Source organism: Anabrus simplex, chromosome 1 (genome assembly GCF_040414725.1).
Source record: "Anabrus simplex isolate iqAnaSimp1 chromosome 1, ASM4041472v1, whole genome shotgun sequence".
NCBI classification, from domain to species: Eukaryota; Metazoa; Arthropoda; class Insecta; order Orthoptera; family Tettigoniidae; genus Anabrus; species Anabrus simplex.
The window spans coordinates 1,564,197,132-1,564,214,357 of NC_090265.1; the positions used below are offsets into that span (position 1 = coordinate 1,564,197,132).

The following is a 17,226-nucleotide window of genomic DNA, read 5'->3' on the forward strand; positions in this document are numbered from 1 at the left end:
AGTAGAAGATGATCCATGGGGACTAGGTTATAAGATTGTAATGAAGAAACTCGGGACATTTTCAACTCCGAGTGCGGATCCGCAAACCATTAAACAAATTGTGGATACACTATTCCCAGACCATCCAGAGAGGATTGACTGTGACAGTGAAAAGAACTGGATGCTATACCCCTCTTCACAGTAGAAGAGCTGAATAGAGCTATTAGTTCTCTTAGAAACAAGAAAACTCCAGGACCAGATGGTATACCTACAGAAGTGCTAAAGATAATATCAGAACTTCGTCCAGAACTGTTGCTGAATATGTACAATCATTGCCTGCAAGCGGGTGTTTTTAGTCCCTGATGAAAAATGGCTTGTTTGGTTGTGATCAGCAAAGGAAAACCTGGTGGTTATAGACCTTTATGTATGCTGGACACAGCTGGAAAAGGCCTGGAGAAACTTCTGCAGCTCAGAATCCTCTAAGCAGTTCAACTAGCAGGGGATCTATCTGTTCGCCAACATGGATTTCGGAGAGGACACTCGACGCTACTGTAGATGCAGTGTGGGAGGTGGTGAATACAGCAGAAAGAGCACAAACGGGCAGCCATCATTCCCATAAATTGACACTTCTTGTGACTCTGGATGTGAAGAATGCCTTCAATTCATCAAGGTGGAGCGACATGTTGGTAGCTCTTGAAGAAACTTTCAAGCTGCCACAATATCTTATGCGCATAATGAGAGATTACTTCAAAGATCGCACTCTGCGGTATGATACGGCAGATGGACAAAAGACAAAACGTCTGACGGCTGGTGCAGCACAGGGATCGATCCTTGGTCCAGATCTTTGAAACATAATGTATGATGGCTTGTCACGTTTGGAGATGCCAGAGGACACGAAGGTTGTGGGCTACGCTGATGATGTGGCTGCCTGGATAGTAGCTCGTAATGTTGAAATGGCTCAAATCAAACTGAACCAGGTGATGCGGCGCATAAAAGAATGGATGATGAGCCACAGTCTAACATTAGCCGAACACAAAACGGAGATAATTCTTCTGACGAAGAAAAGGATCGAAACTCTTGTACCAATGACTGTTGGAGAGTTAGTGATTGAAACATCGGCAAGCACAAAATATCTAGGAGTGACACTTGACTTCAAGCTCACATTCTGGAATCATATTCGGAGAGTGACAGACAAGGCAGTAAAATACATGACTGCACTTAGCAGACTGATGGGAAATATTAAAGGTCCGAAATCCAGCAAACGACGTCTTCTCATGTCGACTGTTCAGTCAGTGCTCCTATATGGCTCTGAAATCTGGGCTGAATCCTTGAGATTTGCTTGGTATCGGAGAAGGATAGCTGCCGTACAACGGAGAGCGGCTGTACATATTGCATGTGTATACCGCACAGTTTCCGAACCTGCAATCCTCACGGTGGCAGCAATAGCCCCAATAGACCTACTCGCATTGGAGCGACATGAAATCCGGCATACCCAAGGAGAGCTGGGAAAGAAATGTGTAAAGAAGCGTGCCTTTAGTCAATGGATGAGGCGATGGCAACTCAGATGGGAAAGTGACCCTCGAGGTAAATGGACCAAGCGACTGATACCATGCTTGGATATCTGGGTTGAAAGGGCCCTTGGTGAAGTAAATTACTAGCTCACGCAGCTTCTAACAGGACATGGATATTTCCGGAAATTCCTGCATAAAGTAGGCAGAGCGAGTGATGCAGCATGCATATACTACGACGACATTGACGACGTATTTCACACCTTCTTTGTGTGCGGCCGTTGGACGATTCTGAGAAGATGCTTGGAAACTGAACTAGGAGAATTGACAACAGATAATATTATTTCTGCAATGTTGCGAAACCATCGCATAGCAGTGTATGTGGAGGATGTCCTTCGTCAGAAGAAGAAGGATTTGGAAGCATACGAACGTTCGTAAAGGAGAAATGAAGAAAGAAGAAGTCTGAAAGACAAAGCACGATATCACCCTGAAGTAATGCGAGAGCGGTCCTGGGGTGATGATACACATCGTGGGAAAAGGGTGTGTGGTTTTTAGTGGGTAAGAATCCCACACACTTGTGGAGTGCGGACCCTTCACAAGTGTCTTTTGAAGATTTTCCACAATCCCTCGTATTATTATTATTATTATCATCATCATCATCATCATCATCATCATCATTCAGTTTCTTTTGGAAAAGTAAAACCAAGAACAACTGGTTTGTTGAGGTCCAGATTGATTCAGAAGAGCTGAATATAACAATGAAATAAATTGCAGAGAGAAAAGAGAAGAGGATTCTGAGAAGTAGAGATACAAGACTAAAATTAAAAACAGTCAGATGAAAACAGTACACCATTTCAGATGAAGAGAGGGTGGCCAGGTCAGAAAAAATGAAATAGTTCTGGGAAGACAAGAGGAAGTTGAGAAAACATTACAACTAATATTGTGAAGATTGTAGTGTATATGGATTGATTTAAGTGCTCCAATGTGGATGTACACTATGTGCATAAATAAATAATAATAATATTCATTTTATGTCCCACTAACGACTTGTTACAGTTTTCAGAGACGCCAAGGTGCTGGAATGTTGTCCCCCAGGAATTCTTTAACATGCCAGTAAATAGATGTTTTTAACTGAGCATGATATTATGCAGAATAATTCGAGAAACAGTGGACCTTTATCTAAGCTTCACTTTGTGGATGTTTAGAAATATCATTTTGTTTCCTTTTCTAGATCTACAGAAGACTGTTAACCTCGGGACACTATTGTCAGATGCTGGAATATATTCCTTAGCAGCCATCTGTGCCTTGGCTTTGAATGAGTTATTTAATGATGAGTGGGACATGCCGTTTAATCACCGCTGTATCAGACTACTGCTGGAGCATTTGAAATTACCAAAACAGGTACTGCATTAATTCAGTTTTCACATACATTCTTGTTATTTCTTAATGTTCTTGGATCCATTACTTATTATACTTGCTGTTCTTTAAAGATCATTATTGTAGTAATGATAGCTTGTTTGTGATTTGCAGGTGGAATCTGTGATGTTTAGTCTTGTGGATGGCCAAGCATCTCAGACACCTGATGCTTACATTGATTTGCTGCTAAATGAACCAGCTCTCAAGGGCAATGCACTACTTGTTGTTCAAGACCTTGTGCTTTTGAGTGTGCGTGAAGGTACGGTTTACTTTGTTGTGTGGCTGGTTTAGAGAGTAAAAATTATTCCTCAATGTCTAACCTTTGAATCTAGTCTGTTAAAGTCTGTTTCTAGAATGTAATTTTGTAGCTTGTTTGTTATTTATTTCTTATACTATGCAGTATCACTGCCTAATTCCAACTCTTTTTCCAAGACCGATAGTCATAGTCATAGCTTATAGTCTTCCTGTATGTAGTTTATGACCCTGTTCTCTGTGATGGCAAGCCTTGGTTTGATTGACAAACAGTAGAGGTACAGGAGCAGTTCACTTTTGAAAACTAGGGATCACAGCATTGTAATTTGGGCTAGTGGGTTGTAGTAGATCTTAGAAAAAATAGTTTGGATTAAGCTTAATGTAAAAGAAAAGTTCTGATAATTCACAAGTTGTGTGGTGAATTACAAAATCAAATATTGTGATCCGTATATTGATGGTATAACAACTGTGTAAGACGATCTCTTTATTTGTTTTATTATCTTCATACTCATGAAGACTCAGAAAACCTTTGACCCAGTTTATGTTAAACCTTTCTCTGAACAGTATTTCTTTATTAAAAGTGTACTTTTGTTTTCTTTCACATTTTGCCTCAGGATTAGCAACTGGTAAGTGTGCACCTTTCAAGCAACTTGAAATTTTTGTCATAAAACAACTGAAGAATTAACAGAATCAAAGAAATATAGATAAAGTTTCAATTTGAAGCCTCTTAAGTATTCAGTTAGTCATGCAAGGTTGCATTTGTGTTTACAAGGAAATCACTGACAGTAGATAGTTCCTATCTTGATTGACGTTCAAGGTTGACAACTGCGCAGTTGGGTCTGATAATATTCATAGCTTATTCAGACAAGTGGGCTTTCAACCATACATCAGCTAACATGGAAATGAGTAATTGTGCAATACACAGCCTACATTTGTTCTGTACTAAGTGTGATTCACATGTATCACAGTATTGATTGCTCCATTATCTAAAAATATTCCATTTTATGCCCTTGTACTTAATTATCTATTACACAAGATTACTCCAATCAATCAGTCACCTCTGTAAGTATAGCTGTAATCCTGTACACATGCCTTTCTAAAATACAGGGAATCTATCTAAGTGGTCGTCTCTTCATAAGGAACAGTTTTATAAATCAGAATAAAATCTGCAAATATTTCTTTATTGTTGTCCCTTTCAATGTGGTCATTATATCAAACATGGATACAGATAAAAATAATTTTTAGTGGCAAACAAATGTGCATTAACAGAAAGTCTTTGTAAAAATGTTGACATTTATGAATTACTGTAATTGACAGTTCACTTTCAAAAGCCATAACATTTCAGTCATTATATGCTTTACTTTTTGTATATGAATACAACATATTATTTTATCTTCAAGAAATGCATTAAAAAAATCTTCTGGCTCTATTATTTAGTCTTTGTTCAACAGTTTTAAGTGTTAGAAATTATCCTAGAATTACATTCCCTACCTGGCTGTGCGGTTAGGGACGCACAGCTGTGAGCTTGCATCTGGGAGATAGTGGGTTCGACTCCCACTGTCGGCAGCCCTAAAGATGGTTTTTCATGGTTTCCCATTATCATACCAGGCAAATGCTGGGGCTGTATCTTAATTAAGGCCACGGCCTCTTCCTTCCCACTCCTAGCCCTGTCCTATTCCATCGTCGCCATAAGACCTGTCTGTGTCGGTACGACGTAAAGCCACTAACAAAAGAAAAAAAAAAAAGAAAGAATTACATTCTAACATCAGATGGATAAACACTTCATTGGTAGCTTGCATAATAATTAAATAAGTAAATAAATAAAAATGCAAGTACTGTTGGAAAAATGTTCCACTCATCATATAATTATCAGTGATCATAAACTTGCATAGTAAATGCTTGGAAGTCGTCTTGAAATTACAAAAAATATAGATCTCTGCAAAGAAAAAATAATTCAGTAAGGAATGCTATTTTAATGGTAATGAAACAGCAATAGGACACTGAGAGTAGGAATGCTGCTTCAGTAGTGTTTATATGAAAATCTGCTTCTCACTAGGTGATCATCCAAGTGAAAGGGCATTTCTTCTAGACTACAAAAAAGAAAAAAAAAAGAAAAAAAAAGAAAAAAAGAAATCCAGTACTGAATCCAGGAAGTTCCCACCTGTTCCATAGAAATCTGACACTGGGTGACATATCATCCTGGTTAAATTTTTCCGGTTACTTTCCAGACACAGGTTGTACAGTGAATGCCATAGAATATTGTGAAGAATAAAACACTGTCTGCTTTACCAGTCTAATTTAATTCAAGATGACCCAGTTACTACACACACGCACGTGCACACATAAAAGACCACTGATTGCTGTCTATTTACAAAGTCTCTGTCCACCTCACAGCAGGTAGTCTGGGTCACTGGTATTAACTGTATAGCAACAGTCCTGATTGACAACCCACCTTTCGCTTTCACTTTGGCTCTGCATGCTCCCTCACTAACACACAACAGCTGCATACAGGCAGGTTTGAACACAGGGCTGCTGACCATCACAACACACGACGACTGTTCCTTGGCTCGATTCCAGAGAAAATCTGACGCACACAGTCAACACAGTCAATTCAAGTGGCTGCTCCACACAGTGAACTACTTAACACTGACAACTTAACAAAAAAAAAAACACAGTGGTCACATAACAGCAACAACTTGACGGTGCTAATGATGACTATGATACTCCTCACAACAACATAACTACACCACTCTACTTACACCAGCTGTTCCACGTACAGACTCCACGTTGGTCTATAGTCCATGACAGTACACACACAGTACTCCAAGGCAGTACACACAGTCCTCTGCTCAGTACTCCAAGGCACTGAGGCACGCGTGCACACTCACTCTCTATCTCTCCCCCTCTCTCCCTCTCTTAGTATGTGACGATACTCTGTCTTTGGTGAGACAGTGACGAAAGCCAACGCTACTGCTGTCCCAGTCCTATTACTGACTGAATCGTTCGTGGCTAGCCTCCTTTTTATATACTGACTAGCAAGATACCCGTGCTTCGCTACGGTATTATACTGAAATTTGTAATTGAATGCTTATTGTTTTAGATATATAATCCGCCGAAATTCGCGATCTGACTCGTTTTCTGCGAGAATCCACCAAAATTCCCGATCTGACTCGTTTTCTATTAGATTCCGGCACGTTTCCTCCCATTTATCAATCTTCCTTTCCAGCAATCGATTTCGTACTTCCCGGGCTAGGCTCAGGTATTCCTCCCGGTCAGTTGGGTCCATAAATATAATCATTTTTAATATGGATAAAATCCTTCAGGAGATCCGGCGTGGTGTCATATTGGACGCCTTGGCGGCACTGAACCCGCGGCCGGACTGCATTCTTAGTCATTACCCGTCCAGGAGCCGTTTCCAGCGCGGTCCGCACATTTGACGACGGTCCGGAACATTATTATTATTATTATTATTATTATTATTACTATTATTATTATTATTATTATTATTATTATGTGTTGCTGGAGTGGCTGATGACAGGGAAACCGGAGTATCTGGAGAAAAACTGTCCCTCCTCCGTTTTGTCCAGCACGAATGTCACATGGAGTGACCGGGATTTGAACCACGGAACCCAGCTGTGAGAGGCCGGCGCTCTGCCGCCTGAGCAATGGAGGATCCTTATAAGTACATTAAGAACAGTAATATCAATTGGTCTCACCTCCTTCTACACCGCACCGCCGTTAAGTTTATTTACCACCACCCTCCCCCCCTCAAAAAAAATTAAAAGAAGGCTTGTTTCTTTATGTTTAAGGGAGATTCCAAACACCAATGTTCACGTCTATTACCTTCAGTTGTGAGATAAGTATCCCCATAAAAGTAATTTACTTTTTTCACTTCAGTTCACACTATCCCCCCCCCCCCCCCCCAAGTGAATTTTCCCGCAAAAAATACTTGTTTCTTTAATAGTAAAGGATCATCTAAATACCAATTATCACGACTCCAACTTCTTCAGTTTTTGATTTATGTGTCCTCATGAAAGGAATTCAATTCCTTGACACTCCCGCCCTCAAAGATGGTTTTTCCCCCTAAACGCGTTTTTCTTTGTTTTTAAAGGAGATCCAAATACGAACTTTCACTTCTGTAACAACTTTAGTTTTTATTAGATGTATGTATTCTCATACAATTAAGTCAATTAATTTTTCAATTCTTTCACCCCCCCCCCCCCCCCCTTCATTGGATTTTCCGAGAATACGTGTTTCTTTACTTTTAAAACAGATTGCAAATATCATTTTTCACGTCTGTAACATCTTCATTTTTGAGATATCAGTAGCCTAATTAAAAATAATTCAACACCATTTTCAGTCACTTTTACCCCCCCCCCCCTCTACTCAAGTGGTATTTCCGAAAACTAAAAATACACGTTTCTTTATGTTTAATAGAGATAAAAATACCATTTTTCACTTCTGTAACATGTTAAGTTTTTTTAGATATACTGTAAAAATTCTCATTTTAAAATATCACCCCTTTTGAGTTCCCCTTAAGTGGAGTTTCCAAAAAAATCACCTATGTTTCTTTACATTTACAGGAGATTCCAAACACCCACTTTTTACGTCTGTAACATTTTACGTTTCCAAGATATTCTGTAGATATAGTCTTTCAAAAAATTCACCCCAATTTGTCACTCCTGTTTAACCGCCGTTAATTGGATTTTCCAAAAACTAAAAAATACGCGTTTCTTTATTTTTAAAGTAGATCCCATATACCAATTTTCAGTTCTGTAATATCTTTCGTTTCTGAGATATATGTATCCTCATTAAAGGCATTCAACCCATTTTTCACCCTTTTACGCCCTTCCTATTGGGATTTACAGGAAACAAAAAAATACGTGTTCCTTTATTTTTAGAGGAGATTCTAACTACCAATTTTTACATCTGTAAACTTTAAAGTTTTAAGATGTAGACACACTCATTTTAAAAAATTCACCCCCCCCCCTTTTCACCCCCCAATATTTGGATTTTTCAAAAACGAAAAAATACGTGTTTCTTTACTTTTAAAGTAGATCCCAAATATCAGTTTTCAGGTCTGTAATATCTTCAGGTTCTGAAATATAAGTAGACTCATGAAAGGCATTCGACCCCTTTTTCAACCTTTTCCACCCTTCCTATTAGGATTTTCCGAAAAAAATATACGTGTTTCTTTATTTTTAAAGGAGATTCTAAATACCAAGTTTTGAGATATAGATACACTCATTTTAAAATATTACCCCCTTTTCACCCCCTCCCTTAATTGGATCTTCCAGATACAAAAAGAGACGTGTTTCTTTATTTTTAAAGGAGGTCCCAGACACCGATTTTCAGGCCTGTAATATCTTCAGTTTCTGAGATATATAGCCTCATTAAAGGCATTCAACCCTTTTTCCGCCCCTTTTCACTCCTCTGTTGCGATTTTCCGAAAACAAAAAAATACGTGTTTCTTTATTTTTAATGAAGATTCTAAATACCAGTTTTTACATCTGCAAACTTTAAAAGTTTGGAGATATAGATTCACTCATTTTAAAAATTTACCCCCCTTTTCACCCTCCCATTAATTGAGTTTTCCAAAAACAAAAAAATACGTGTTTCTTTATTTTTAAAAGAGATCAAATGTACCAATTTTCAGGTCTGTAATATCTTCAGTTTCTGAGATATAAGTACCGGTATCCTGACTGAAGGCATTCAACCCATTTTTCCCCATTTTCACCCTTTTTCACCCCTCCTATTGGGGTTTTCAGAAAACAAAAAAATACGTGTATCCTTATTTTAAAAGAAGATTCTAAATACCAATTTTTGCATCTGTAAACTTTTAAAGTTTTGAGATATAGATACACTCTTTTTAAAATTTCACCCCCCTTTTCACCCCCTTAGCGACGGAATATCCAAAAATCCTCTCTTAGCGAGCACCTACATCTTAATATGAATCTATGCCCAAAATTTCATTTCTATATGTCCAGTAGTTTTGGCTCGGCGATGATGAATCAGTCAGTCAGTCAGGACAAGCTATTTTATATATATAGATGATAGAGTACTAGAATCTTAAGGGCTTGACTGGTTCGAGTTCCAGACAAAGAACACAATTAAGGAGAGAGGCTGTCATTATACCCTTAGGCTGAAAGCTCCCATCTGACTCACTAGTTCCTTCCCAGAAATACCAAAGAGGATAAATACAGAGGTCTGACATGTAACATTGCCACACACCCCCACCTCCCCCCCCCCCCTTATGAGTTGATCATCTCGATCAGTTATCTTTAAAAGATAAGAATTTCATAATACGTCCATATTGAACTTAGAATTACAATAAAATGAGGTATATTTTAGGTTCCACCTTTTCAATACAGTACTGCTTTGTTGAGCAAATTACATCACAACATGTTTACATGTGGTACCAGTTTTGACACCATGCCTGTGTCATCATCAGCCAATCTATCAAAACGTGCAAGACAGAAGAATCACAAGTCAATATATACACACATAACAAGAATAATAAAAAGTGTTTTACTTAAAAATAAGTTTGTCCATGATTATTATTATTTATCGTATGGTTTACAATCACATCACAATAAAAGTATTTTAAAATTATTTTCACGTCTGAACACATTAAGTCAAAATGTCAGATTGGTATCTCTAATATAATTAACACCATTTTGAGTAGCCATCAGGAACTCGGCTGAATCTCCTTAGAAGGCTGATATAGGGCATTCTTGGATAATATGCTGAACAGTTTGTCTTTCAGCACCACAACTACACTCGGGAGATGGAATTTTCTTCCATTTATAAAGGGAGTCTGCACATCTACCACAATTAGTTCTGATTCGGTTTAGAGTACACCAAATTTTTCTGGCGAGCTCAAAACCTGGTGGCCTACATGTGATGCATGGCATAGCTTGCAGTTCTGGTGTTGCACAGGTCTTCCATAATTGCTTCCAGCTGTCAATCATGTTGAAATTACTTTCAGCAAGCTTCCTTGCAGTATTCAATGGAGGGTGGCGAGAGTGAAGTATCTTCCTGTTAATAACAGGGAGGTCAAGATGTACAGGAAGAGAGGAATTGTTGCACATATTATTGTACACCTTGATAAGTGCTTGTTCTCTTCTCACGGATGGAGTTGGTATGTGACTTAATGATGGCAGCCAGTATGTTGGAGTACATCTGATTGTCCCTGATATTAAACGCATGGTTTGGTTGAGCTGAGTATCAACAAGCTTAACATGAGCGCTGTTTATCCAGATTGGAGCACAATATTCAGCCACGGGATAAACTAGTCCAAGGGCAGAAGTCCGAAGTGTAGAAGCTGTTGACCCCCACGTAGTGCCACACAGTTCCTGCAGGATATTATTTCTGGTTCTGAGTTTGGCGGCAGTTCTGGTAAGATGTTCTTTGAAATTTAGGGTCCTATCTAGAATGACTCCTAGAAATTTTGGATACTTGGTATGTGAGAGTAATCTGCCATCAAAAGTGAACTTTCAGTTCTCTCTTCGCTTGTTTATTGTTGAGATGGAACGAAGCAACTACTGTCTTTGCTGCGCTTGGCTGTAACCTCCAGTCACGAAAGTATCGTCCCATAGTAGACAGGTCTCTGGTTAGAATATCCTCGGTAACTTCAAAGTCTATATGGCTAACAGCAAGGGCCCAGTCATCTGCGTACCCAAACTTCCTAGATGTAGTCTCTGGCATATCTGCTATATATAAACAGAACAAAAGGGGAGCCAGCACAGAACCTTGTGGGAGACCATTATTAAGATTCCTCAGTGAGCTCATACTATTGCCAATTTGAACCAGGAAGTTTTTGTTACTGAGCATGTTGCTAATAAGATTTCCAATGTGCAGGCATGGAATGATTCGTAGAAGTTTGAGAATCAATCCTTGTCTCCACACAGTATCATATGCTGCTGTTAGATCAACGAAGGCAATTGAAGTTTTCTGGTGTTTTTGAAAATTAGCCTCTATGAATGTTGTCATAGAAAGGACCTGATCTGTACAGCTTCGGTGCGGGCAGAAGCCAGCTTGTTCAACAGGTTTTTAAAAATGATATGGAAAATACTGTTATAAATAATTCTTTCCAGAAGTTTATAGATCATGCTAAGCAGTGCAATGGGTCTATAGCTTTGAGGTTTGTTGTTAGGTTTGCCAGGTTTAAGAATAGCAATGATTTTTGCCCTCTTTAATTCATGGGGTATATTGCCTGCTAGAAGAATGTCTGTGAAAAATTTAGCTAACCATATTCTTACATTTTTACCACAATTGAGAAGGAACTCTGGATGAATACCATTGAAACCTGGAGCCTTTCCTGCTTTCATATCTTTCAGTGCTATTGTAACTTCTTCTGGGGTGAATGGAATGGAATATTCAGAATTCGAGGTGCATATTTTCTTGAGCTCTCTTAATTCCTTCTTAACTTTGATCGTGTGTTCTTTATTTTGAGGAGCTCTTGAAGTGTTGACTATGTTGGACGCAATTTGATTTGGTGTAACAGCTCCGTTAGTACGGTGTGATGGTTTGCCTCCACCAAGCTTCCTAAGGAGAGACCAGGCCTTTCTACTTAATTTTTGGAAGTCCATGGATTCAACATGATAAAGAGTCCACATTAAGGTTAAAAATTATTCACCATAATATAATGCATGTGACTAAGACATTGTAAGTCTTTTTAATCTTGATGTGTGGAGGAACACATATATTGATGCTAAGTCTTGACAAGTTATCTTCTCAGCTGTTCCTCAGTATCGTGCCGATCAGTCCAGATGTACCACATGCATCTTGCATCTTGGCATCCATTGTACCCGATAGATGATATCATTTGTTCCATTTATTCCCCCTCAGAATTTCAGTAAGAACCTTCCCACACCTGCTTTAGTTTGAGAGACAAGCCTCTCTTTCTTTCAGAGTTATACAGCTACTCTAGATCGTTCTTCTGTTTTCCAGTTGTCCCCCTCATTGGTTGTACCATGCCCTCTTCCGGTTGCCTTCTATTCTCAGACTCTTCTGGACAGCGTCATATACATCCTCGAGTCTTCTCGTCAGATCCAGATGGTCTCAGTGGGATAGTCCTAAGGTCGGCTGAACACTAAATCCACCGGGAGACACAGCTCTCCTCCAAACATCATCCTTGCGGATGTGCATTCCGTGGTCTTGTGCACTGCAGACCAGTGTGCCAGGAGTAACAGGGGAAGATGACGATCGTCATCCCTCTGTTCTTCCATCCAGGAATCACGGCTCCAGTTTTACATGAATTTCATGGTGGTTCTTCAGCAGCAAACTTCATACTCGCTCTTCCTCCTGGAATAGAAATTGCAGTCTTCTGTACAAGATCTTTAGGACAGCGTGTTGACCTGTAGAATGTGCTTTATATTGTAGAGACCTTCCTCAGTCTTTCTCTGTTCATCTTCCACCTTCTTCTGAGCTTCCATCTTCATTTCCATCGTCTTGCAGCTGTCTTTCATCATCATCTGGTCGCATCCTGTCTCTTCGGCCATCTTCCATCTTCTTATCTTCAAGCTTCTTCTGACCGTCTTCTTCTGGCTGCCCTCCATTTTCTTCTGCTTGTCTCTCGTCCTCTTTTGGCAGGCTTCCATCGTCTTCTAATCATCTTCTGTCTCCTATCTCCTTTATCATCATCTCCTGGCTTTCTACTATCTTCTTCTGGCCTTCTTCCACTTCTTCATTATCCTCTACTGGCTTTTTTTAATCTTCTGGTCTTCTTCCATCTTCTGGCTTTCTTCCATCTTTATTTCAAAGAGTGCATTTTACTGAGCCTCCATTTGCATGTGTCTTCTGGTCTCATCTGGATTGCAGAGATTACCAGAAGAGGAAACATAACTATTTAAATGTGTTTGTATACTCACCACACGCAGATATTCTGAAATGTTTCTGAAATGTTCCCGATGGCAGTCGAAACCTGCAGTTTCCGGCCCGCTGATTCACGCCGATTACAATGATGTGTCACACAAGGGGACTATTCCATCTTCTGACAACATTTTTGTTAGAAATGAAACACTGTCAGCTTTACCAATCTAAATTAATTCAGGATGACCTAATTAGTACACACACAATTATATTCAACCATGAATGACCACAGTTCACTAATTTCTGCCTGTTTACAAAGTCTTTGTTCTCCTCACAGTAGGTAGTTCTCCTTGCCATTATTACCTGGACAGCAGTAATCCTGATTGACAACCTTCAATCACTTCACACACAACAGCTGCATGCAGACAGGATTGAACACGGGGATGCTGGATACCACAACACGACAACTATTCCTTGGCTTGACTCCAGAGAAAGTCCAGCGAGCTCGATAGCTGCAGTCGCTTAAGTGCGGCCAGTATCCAATATTCGGGAGATAGTAGCTTCGAACCCCACTGTCGGCAGCCCTGAAAATGGTTTTCCGTGGTTTCCCATTTTCACACCAGGCAAATGCTGGGGCTGTACCTTAATTAAGGCCACGGCCGCTTCCTTCCCACTCCTAGCCCTTCCCTGTCCCATCGTCGCCATAAGACCTATCTGTGTCGGTGCGACGTAAAGCAACTAGCAAAAAAAAAGATAAAGTCCACCACTCACACAGTTAGTATATTCAGTTCACATGGCTGCTATACACAGTGAACTACTCAACACTGACAACTAAAAATAGTGGTTATATAACAGCAACAACTCAACATTGTTAACGATCTCTCACAACAACGTAACTGTACCACTCTACTCACACCAACTGTTTTGTACACAGACTCCACGTCAGTCTATAATCTACGGTAGTACACACACAGTAGTCCAAGACAGTGCACACAATTATCCTCTCAGTACTCTAAGGCAGCACACACAGTACTCCATTCGGTATACAACGATACTCAGACTGGTGGGACACTAAAAGTCTTGTGTTTTTATATTGATTTTGGGTATTTGTAATTTGCACCTTCGCATCATTGGCTGATGATGACACAGAACTAGTGTCAAAACTAGTACCATTCTTTTGTGAACGGCATGTGATATAATTCACATCAAAAACTATTATTGTATTGAAAAGGTGGATCCAAAATATATTTAATTCATTGTTGGGACACTGACGACAGCCAGCACTACTGCCGCTCCACTCCCATTATTGACTGAACCATTCGTGGCTAGCCTCCTTTTTATATCCTGATGATAGAGTACTATAATGTTTGGGACTCAGCTGGAGTGGCAACATCCTTGTTTCATGTTCCAGAAGGTGTACAGGGAAACCAGGCAAAGAGAACAATAGAGGGGAGAGGCTTCCACTATGTCCTCAGGCTGGGAGCTGGGGGCTAAATACAGAGGGCTGGCATGTAACACTATGTATTTACACCCCTGTTACCTTTTCAATGTTAACATTCCTCCTATGTGAATTGAAAGCTCTAAAATGATGTCCACTGTAATGAAAAGACATCATCTCATGAAGGAAAATTACACGAGTTTCATCTTGTAAGTTTTTATAGAATCAACTGCTTCAATGCATATAGGAGAGAATTTGTGTTGAGGATCATTTTATTATACTACAAGGAAATGCTTTTGTAATTTTATTTATTGTTACCATTAATGCTATTCACTAATTGTAACACAACTCAGCATGTTATTCAGCTACCAATTGGGTTACAAGGAACTATTTAAAACCAGTTAACAATATTGTAAAGCTCCAAGCTGTGCCCTCTAATATACATTCTATTACATTATTTATACTACAAGTTTAATGTTGTTGTTGAGTCATCAGTCCATAAACTGGTTTGCTAGTGGCTTTACGTTGCACCGACACAGACAGGTCTTATAGTGACGATGGGATAGGAAAGGGCTAGGAGTGGGAAGGAAACGGCCATGGCCTTAATTAAGGTACAGCCCCAGGCATTTACCTGATGTGAAAGTGGGAAACCACGGAAAACCATCTTCAGGGCTGCCAACAGCGGGATTCAAACCCACTATCTCCCGAATGCAAGCTCAGAGCTGCGTGCCCCTAACCACATGGCCAAATCGCCCGGTAGACTGGTTTGATGGAGCACTCCATCCCACCCTATCCTATCCTAACCCTTTATTATCCACATAACTGCTGCATCCAACATCTGCTTGTCATATTCATACCTTGGTCTACCCCTACCATTCTTACCACGTACACTTCCTAAAAAAAAAAAAAAAAAAAAAAAAAAAAACTGAGGAAGTCCTGGGTGTCTTAAGATGTGTCCTATCATTCTATCTCTTCTTCTCATCAAATTTAGCCAAATTGATCTCCTACCTCCAATTCAGTTCAGTATCTCTTCATTTGTGATTCAGTCTATCCATCTCACCTTCAGCATTCTTCTGTAACACCATAATTCAAAAGGTTCTATTCCCTTTCTTTCTGAGCTAGTTATCATCCATGTTTCAATTCCATACAATGCCAAGCTCCAAACGAAAGTCTTCATAGAAACGCCTTTCTAATTCCTATATCATTGCTCAAAGTGAGCAAATTTCTTTTCGTAAGAAAGGTCTTCCTTGGTTGTGCTAGTGTGAATTTTATGTCCTTCTTACTTCTGCCATCATTCGTTATTTTACTACCCAAGTAACAATATTCATCTACTTCCTTTAAAACTTAATTTCCTAATCTAATATTACCTGCATCACCTGCCTTTGTTCGACTGCACTCCAATACTTCTGTTTTGAACTTATTTATTTTCATCTTGTCTTGCTTACCCAAGACTATGCCATTCAGCAACTTCTCGAGATCTTCTGCAGTCTCCGATAAAATTACAATATCATTGGCAAACCTCGTGGTTTTGATTTCCTCTCCTTAGATTGTGATTCCCTTTCCAAATTCCTCTTTGATTTCCTTTATTGCCTGTTCTATATAAACATTGAAAAAGAGGGAGGACACACTGCAGCCTTGTCACACTGCTTCTTTTCAAAGCCCTTGATTCTTATCATTGCAGACTGATTTTTATACACATTGTAGATAATTCTTTGTTCTTGGTATGTAATCCAGAGTTGTACACACTCTGCATTTAACTTGCCCATGCTTACCTGGAGAGCAGGCAAGCAAGCTAGCCACACGTAAACAACAGTACAGGCAGGCTGCTGCACACCTCGCCAGGTCAAGCTCAGCCCAAGTAGGGCAGGCTACTAGTTAGCTTGCTTGCTTGCTTGCTTGCTTGCTTGCTTGCTTGCTTGCTTGCTTTCTTCTTCCTGCTGCGTTAATCGATGTTTGCTCCTTCATTGTGCTGATACGAGACTTGCCTGAATGCAGACAGGAAAGGGGTTGTTATGTGCCAAAATTGGTATAGGATTTGTCAACACAAATATTCTTTTATATGGTTATTTAGTATTATGTTAGTCATTACAAAGTTATGTTTAAATTTATTTCGTAATTCAGGCATCTTATGTAACTAATTAACAAATAATATTTCTCTCTGTCAAAAATAGTTGCTTAATAAAAAGTAGGAACTCTGAACAAAATATTTGAATCTGTATATATAAAATAAGAGTTTTGTCTGTACATTGCTCAGAATTTGAAAAGAATGGTATTTCTGTATCGGTCACATCCATAGTAACAAGAAAATGCACTTTTTACTTTTCCATAATTTCTGTCTGTCTGTCTGTCTGTCTGTCTGTCTGTCTGTCTGTCTGTCTGTCTGTCTGTCTGTCTGTCTGTCTGTCTGTCTGTCTGTCTGTCTGTCTGTCTGTCTGTATGTATGTATGTATGTATGTATGTATGTATGTATGTATGTATGTATGTATGTACACGCATCACTAGAAAATGGCTGAAGAGAATTTAATGAAAATTGGTATGTAAAGTCGGGGGATGAGCTGCTACAATCTAGGCTATAAATCATTTTACTCACGTTGAGTGAAATGGTAGTTATGGGGAAGGCCTAAAATTTAATTCTCAAATATTTATTTCATTAGTGGTCCTATCAATAAATTGCATAACGAAAGTTATATATAATTAAATTTCCGATCATTTATGTCATACATTGTTACCGTACCGGCTTCGATAATACAGATATTCATCAATTTGTATTTTTGTTGCCAAGTCCACATCAACACCGAGCCACGAGAAAATGGGTTAACA

General features: G+C 39.3%; 1 protein-coding gene across 1 annotated transcript in view; it reads left to right on the forward strand.

Annotated features, from left to right (window-relative positions):
- LOC136858525 (transmembrane and coiled-coil domain-containing protein 4) overlaps positions 1 to 17,226 on the forward strand; it is a 153,772-nt gene that overhangs the window by 18,069 nt on the left and 118,477 nt on the right. The window contains exons 3-4 of the mRNA XM_067138128.2: positions 2,719 to 2,888; positions 3,018 to 3,162. Of these exons, the coding sequence (XP_066994229.2) occupies positions 2,719 to 2,888; positions 3,018 to 3,162 (315 nt within the window). The remainder of the gene's footprint in view (positions 1 to 2,718; positions 2,889 to 3,017; positions 3,163 to 17,226) is intronic.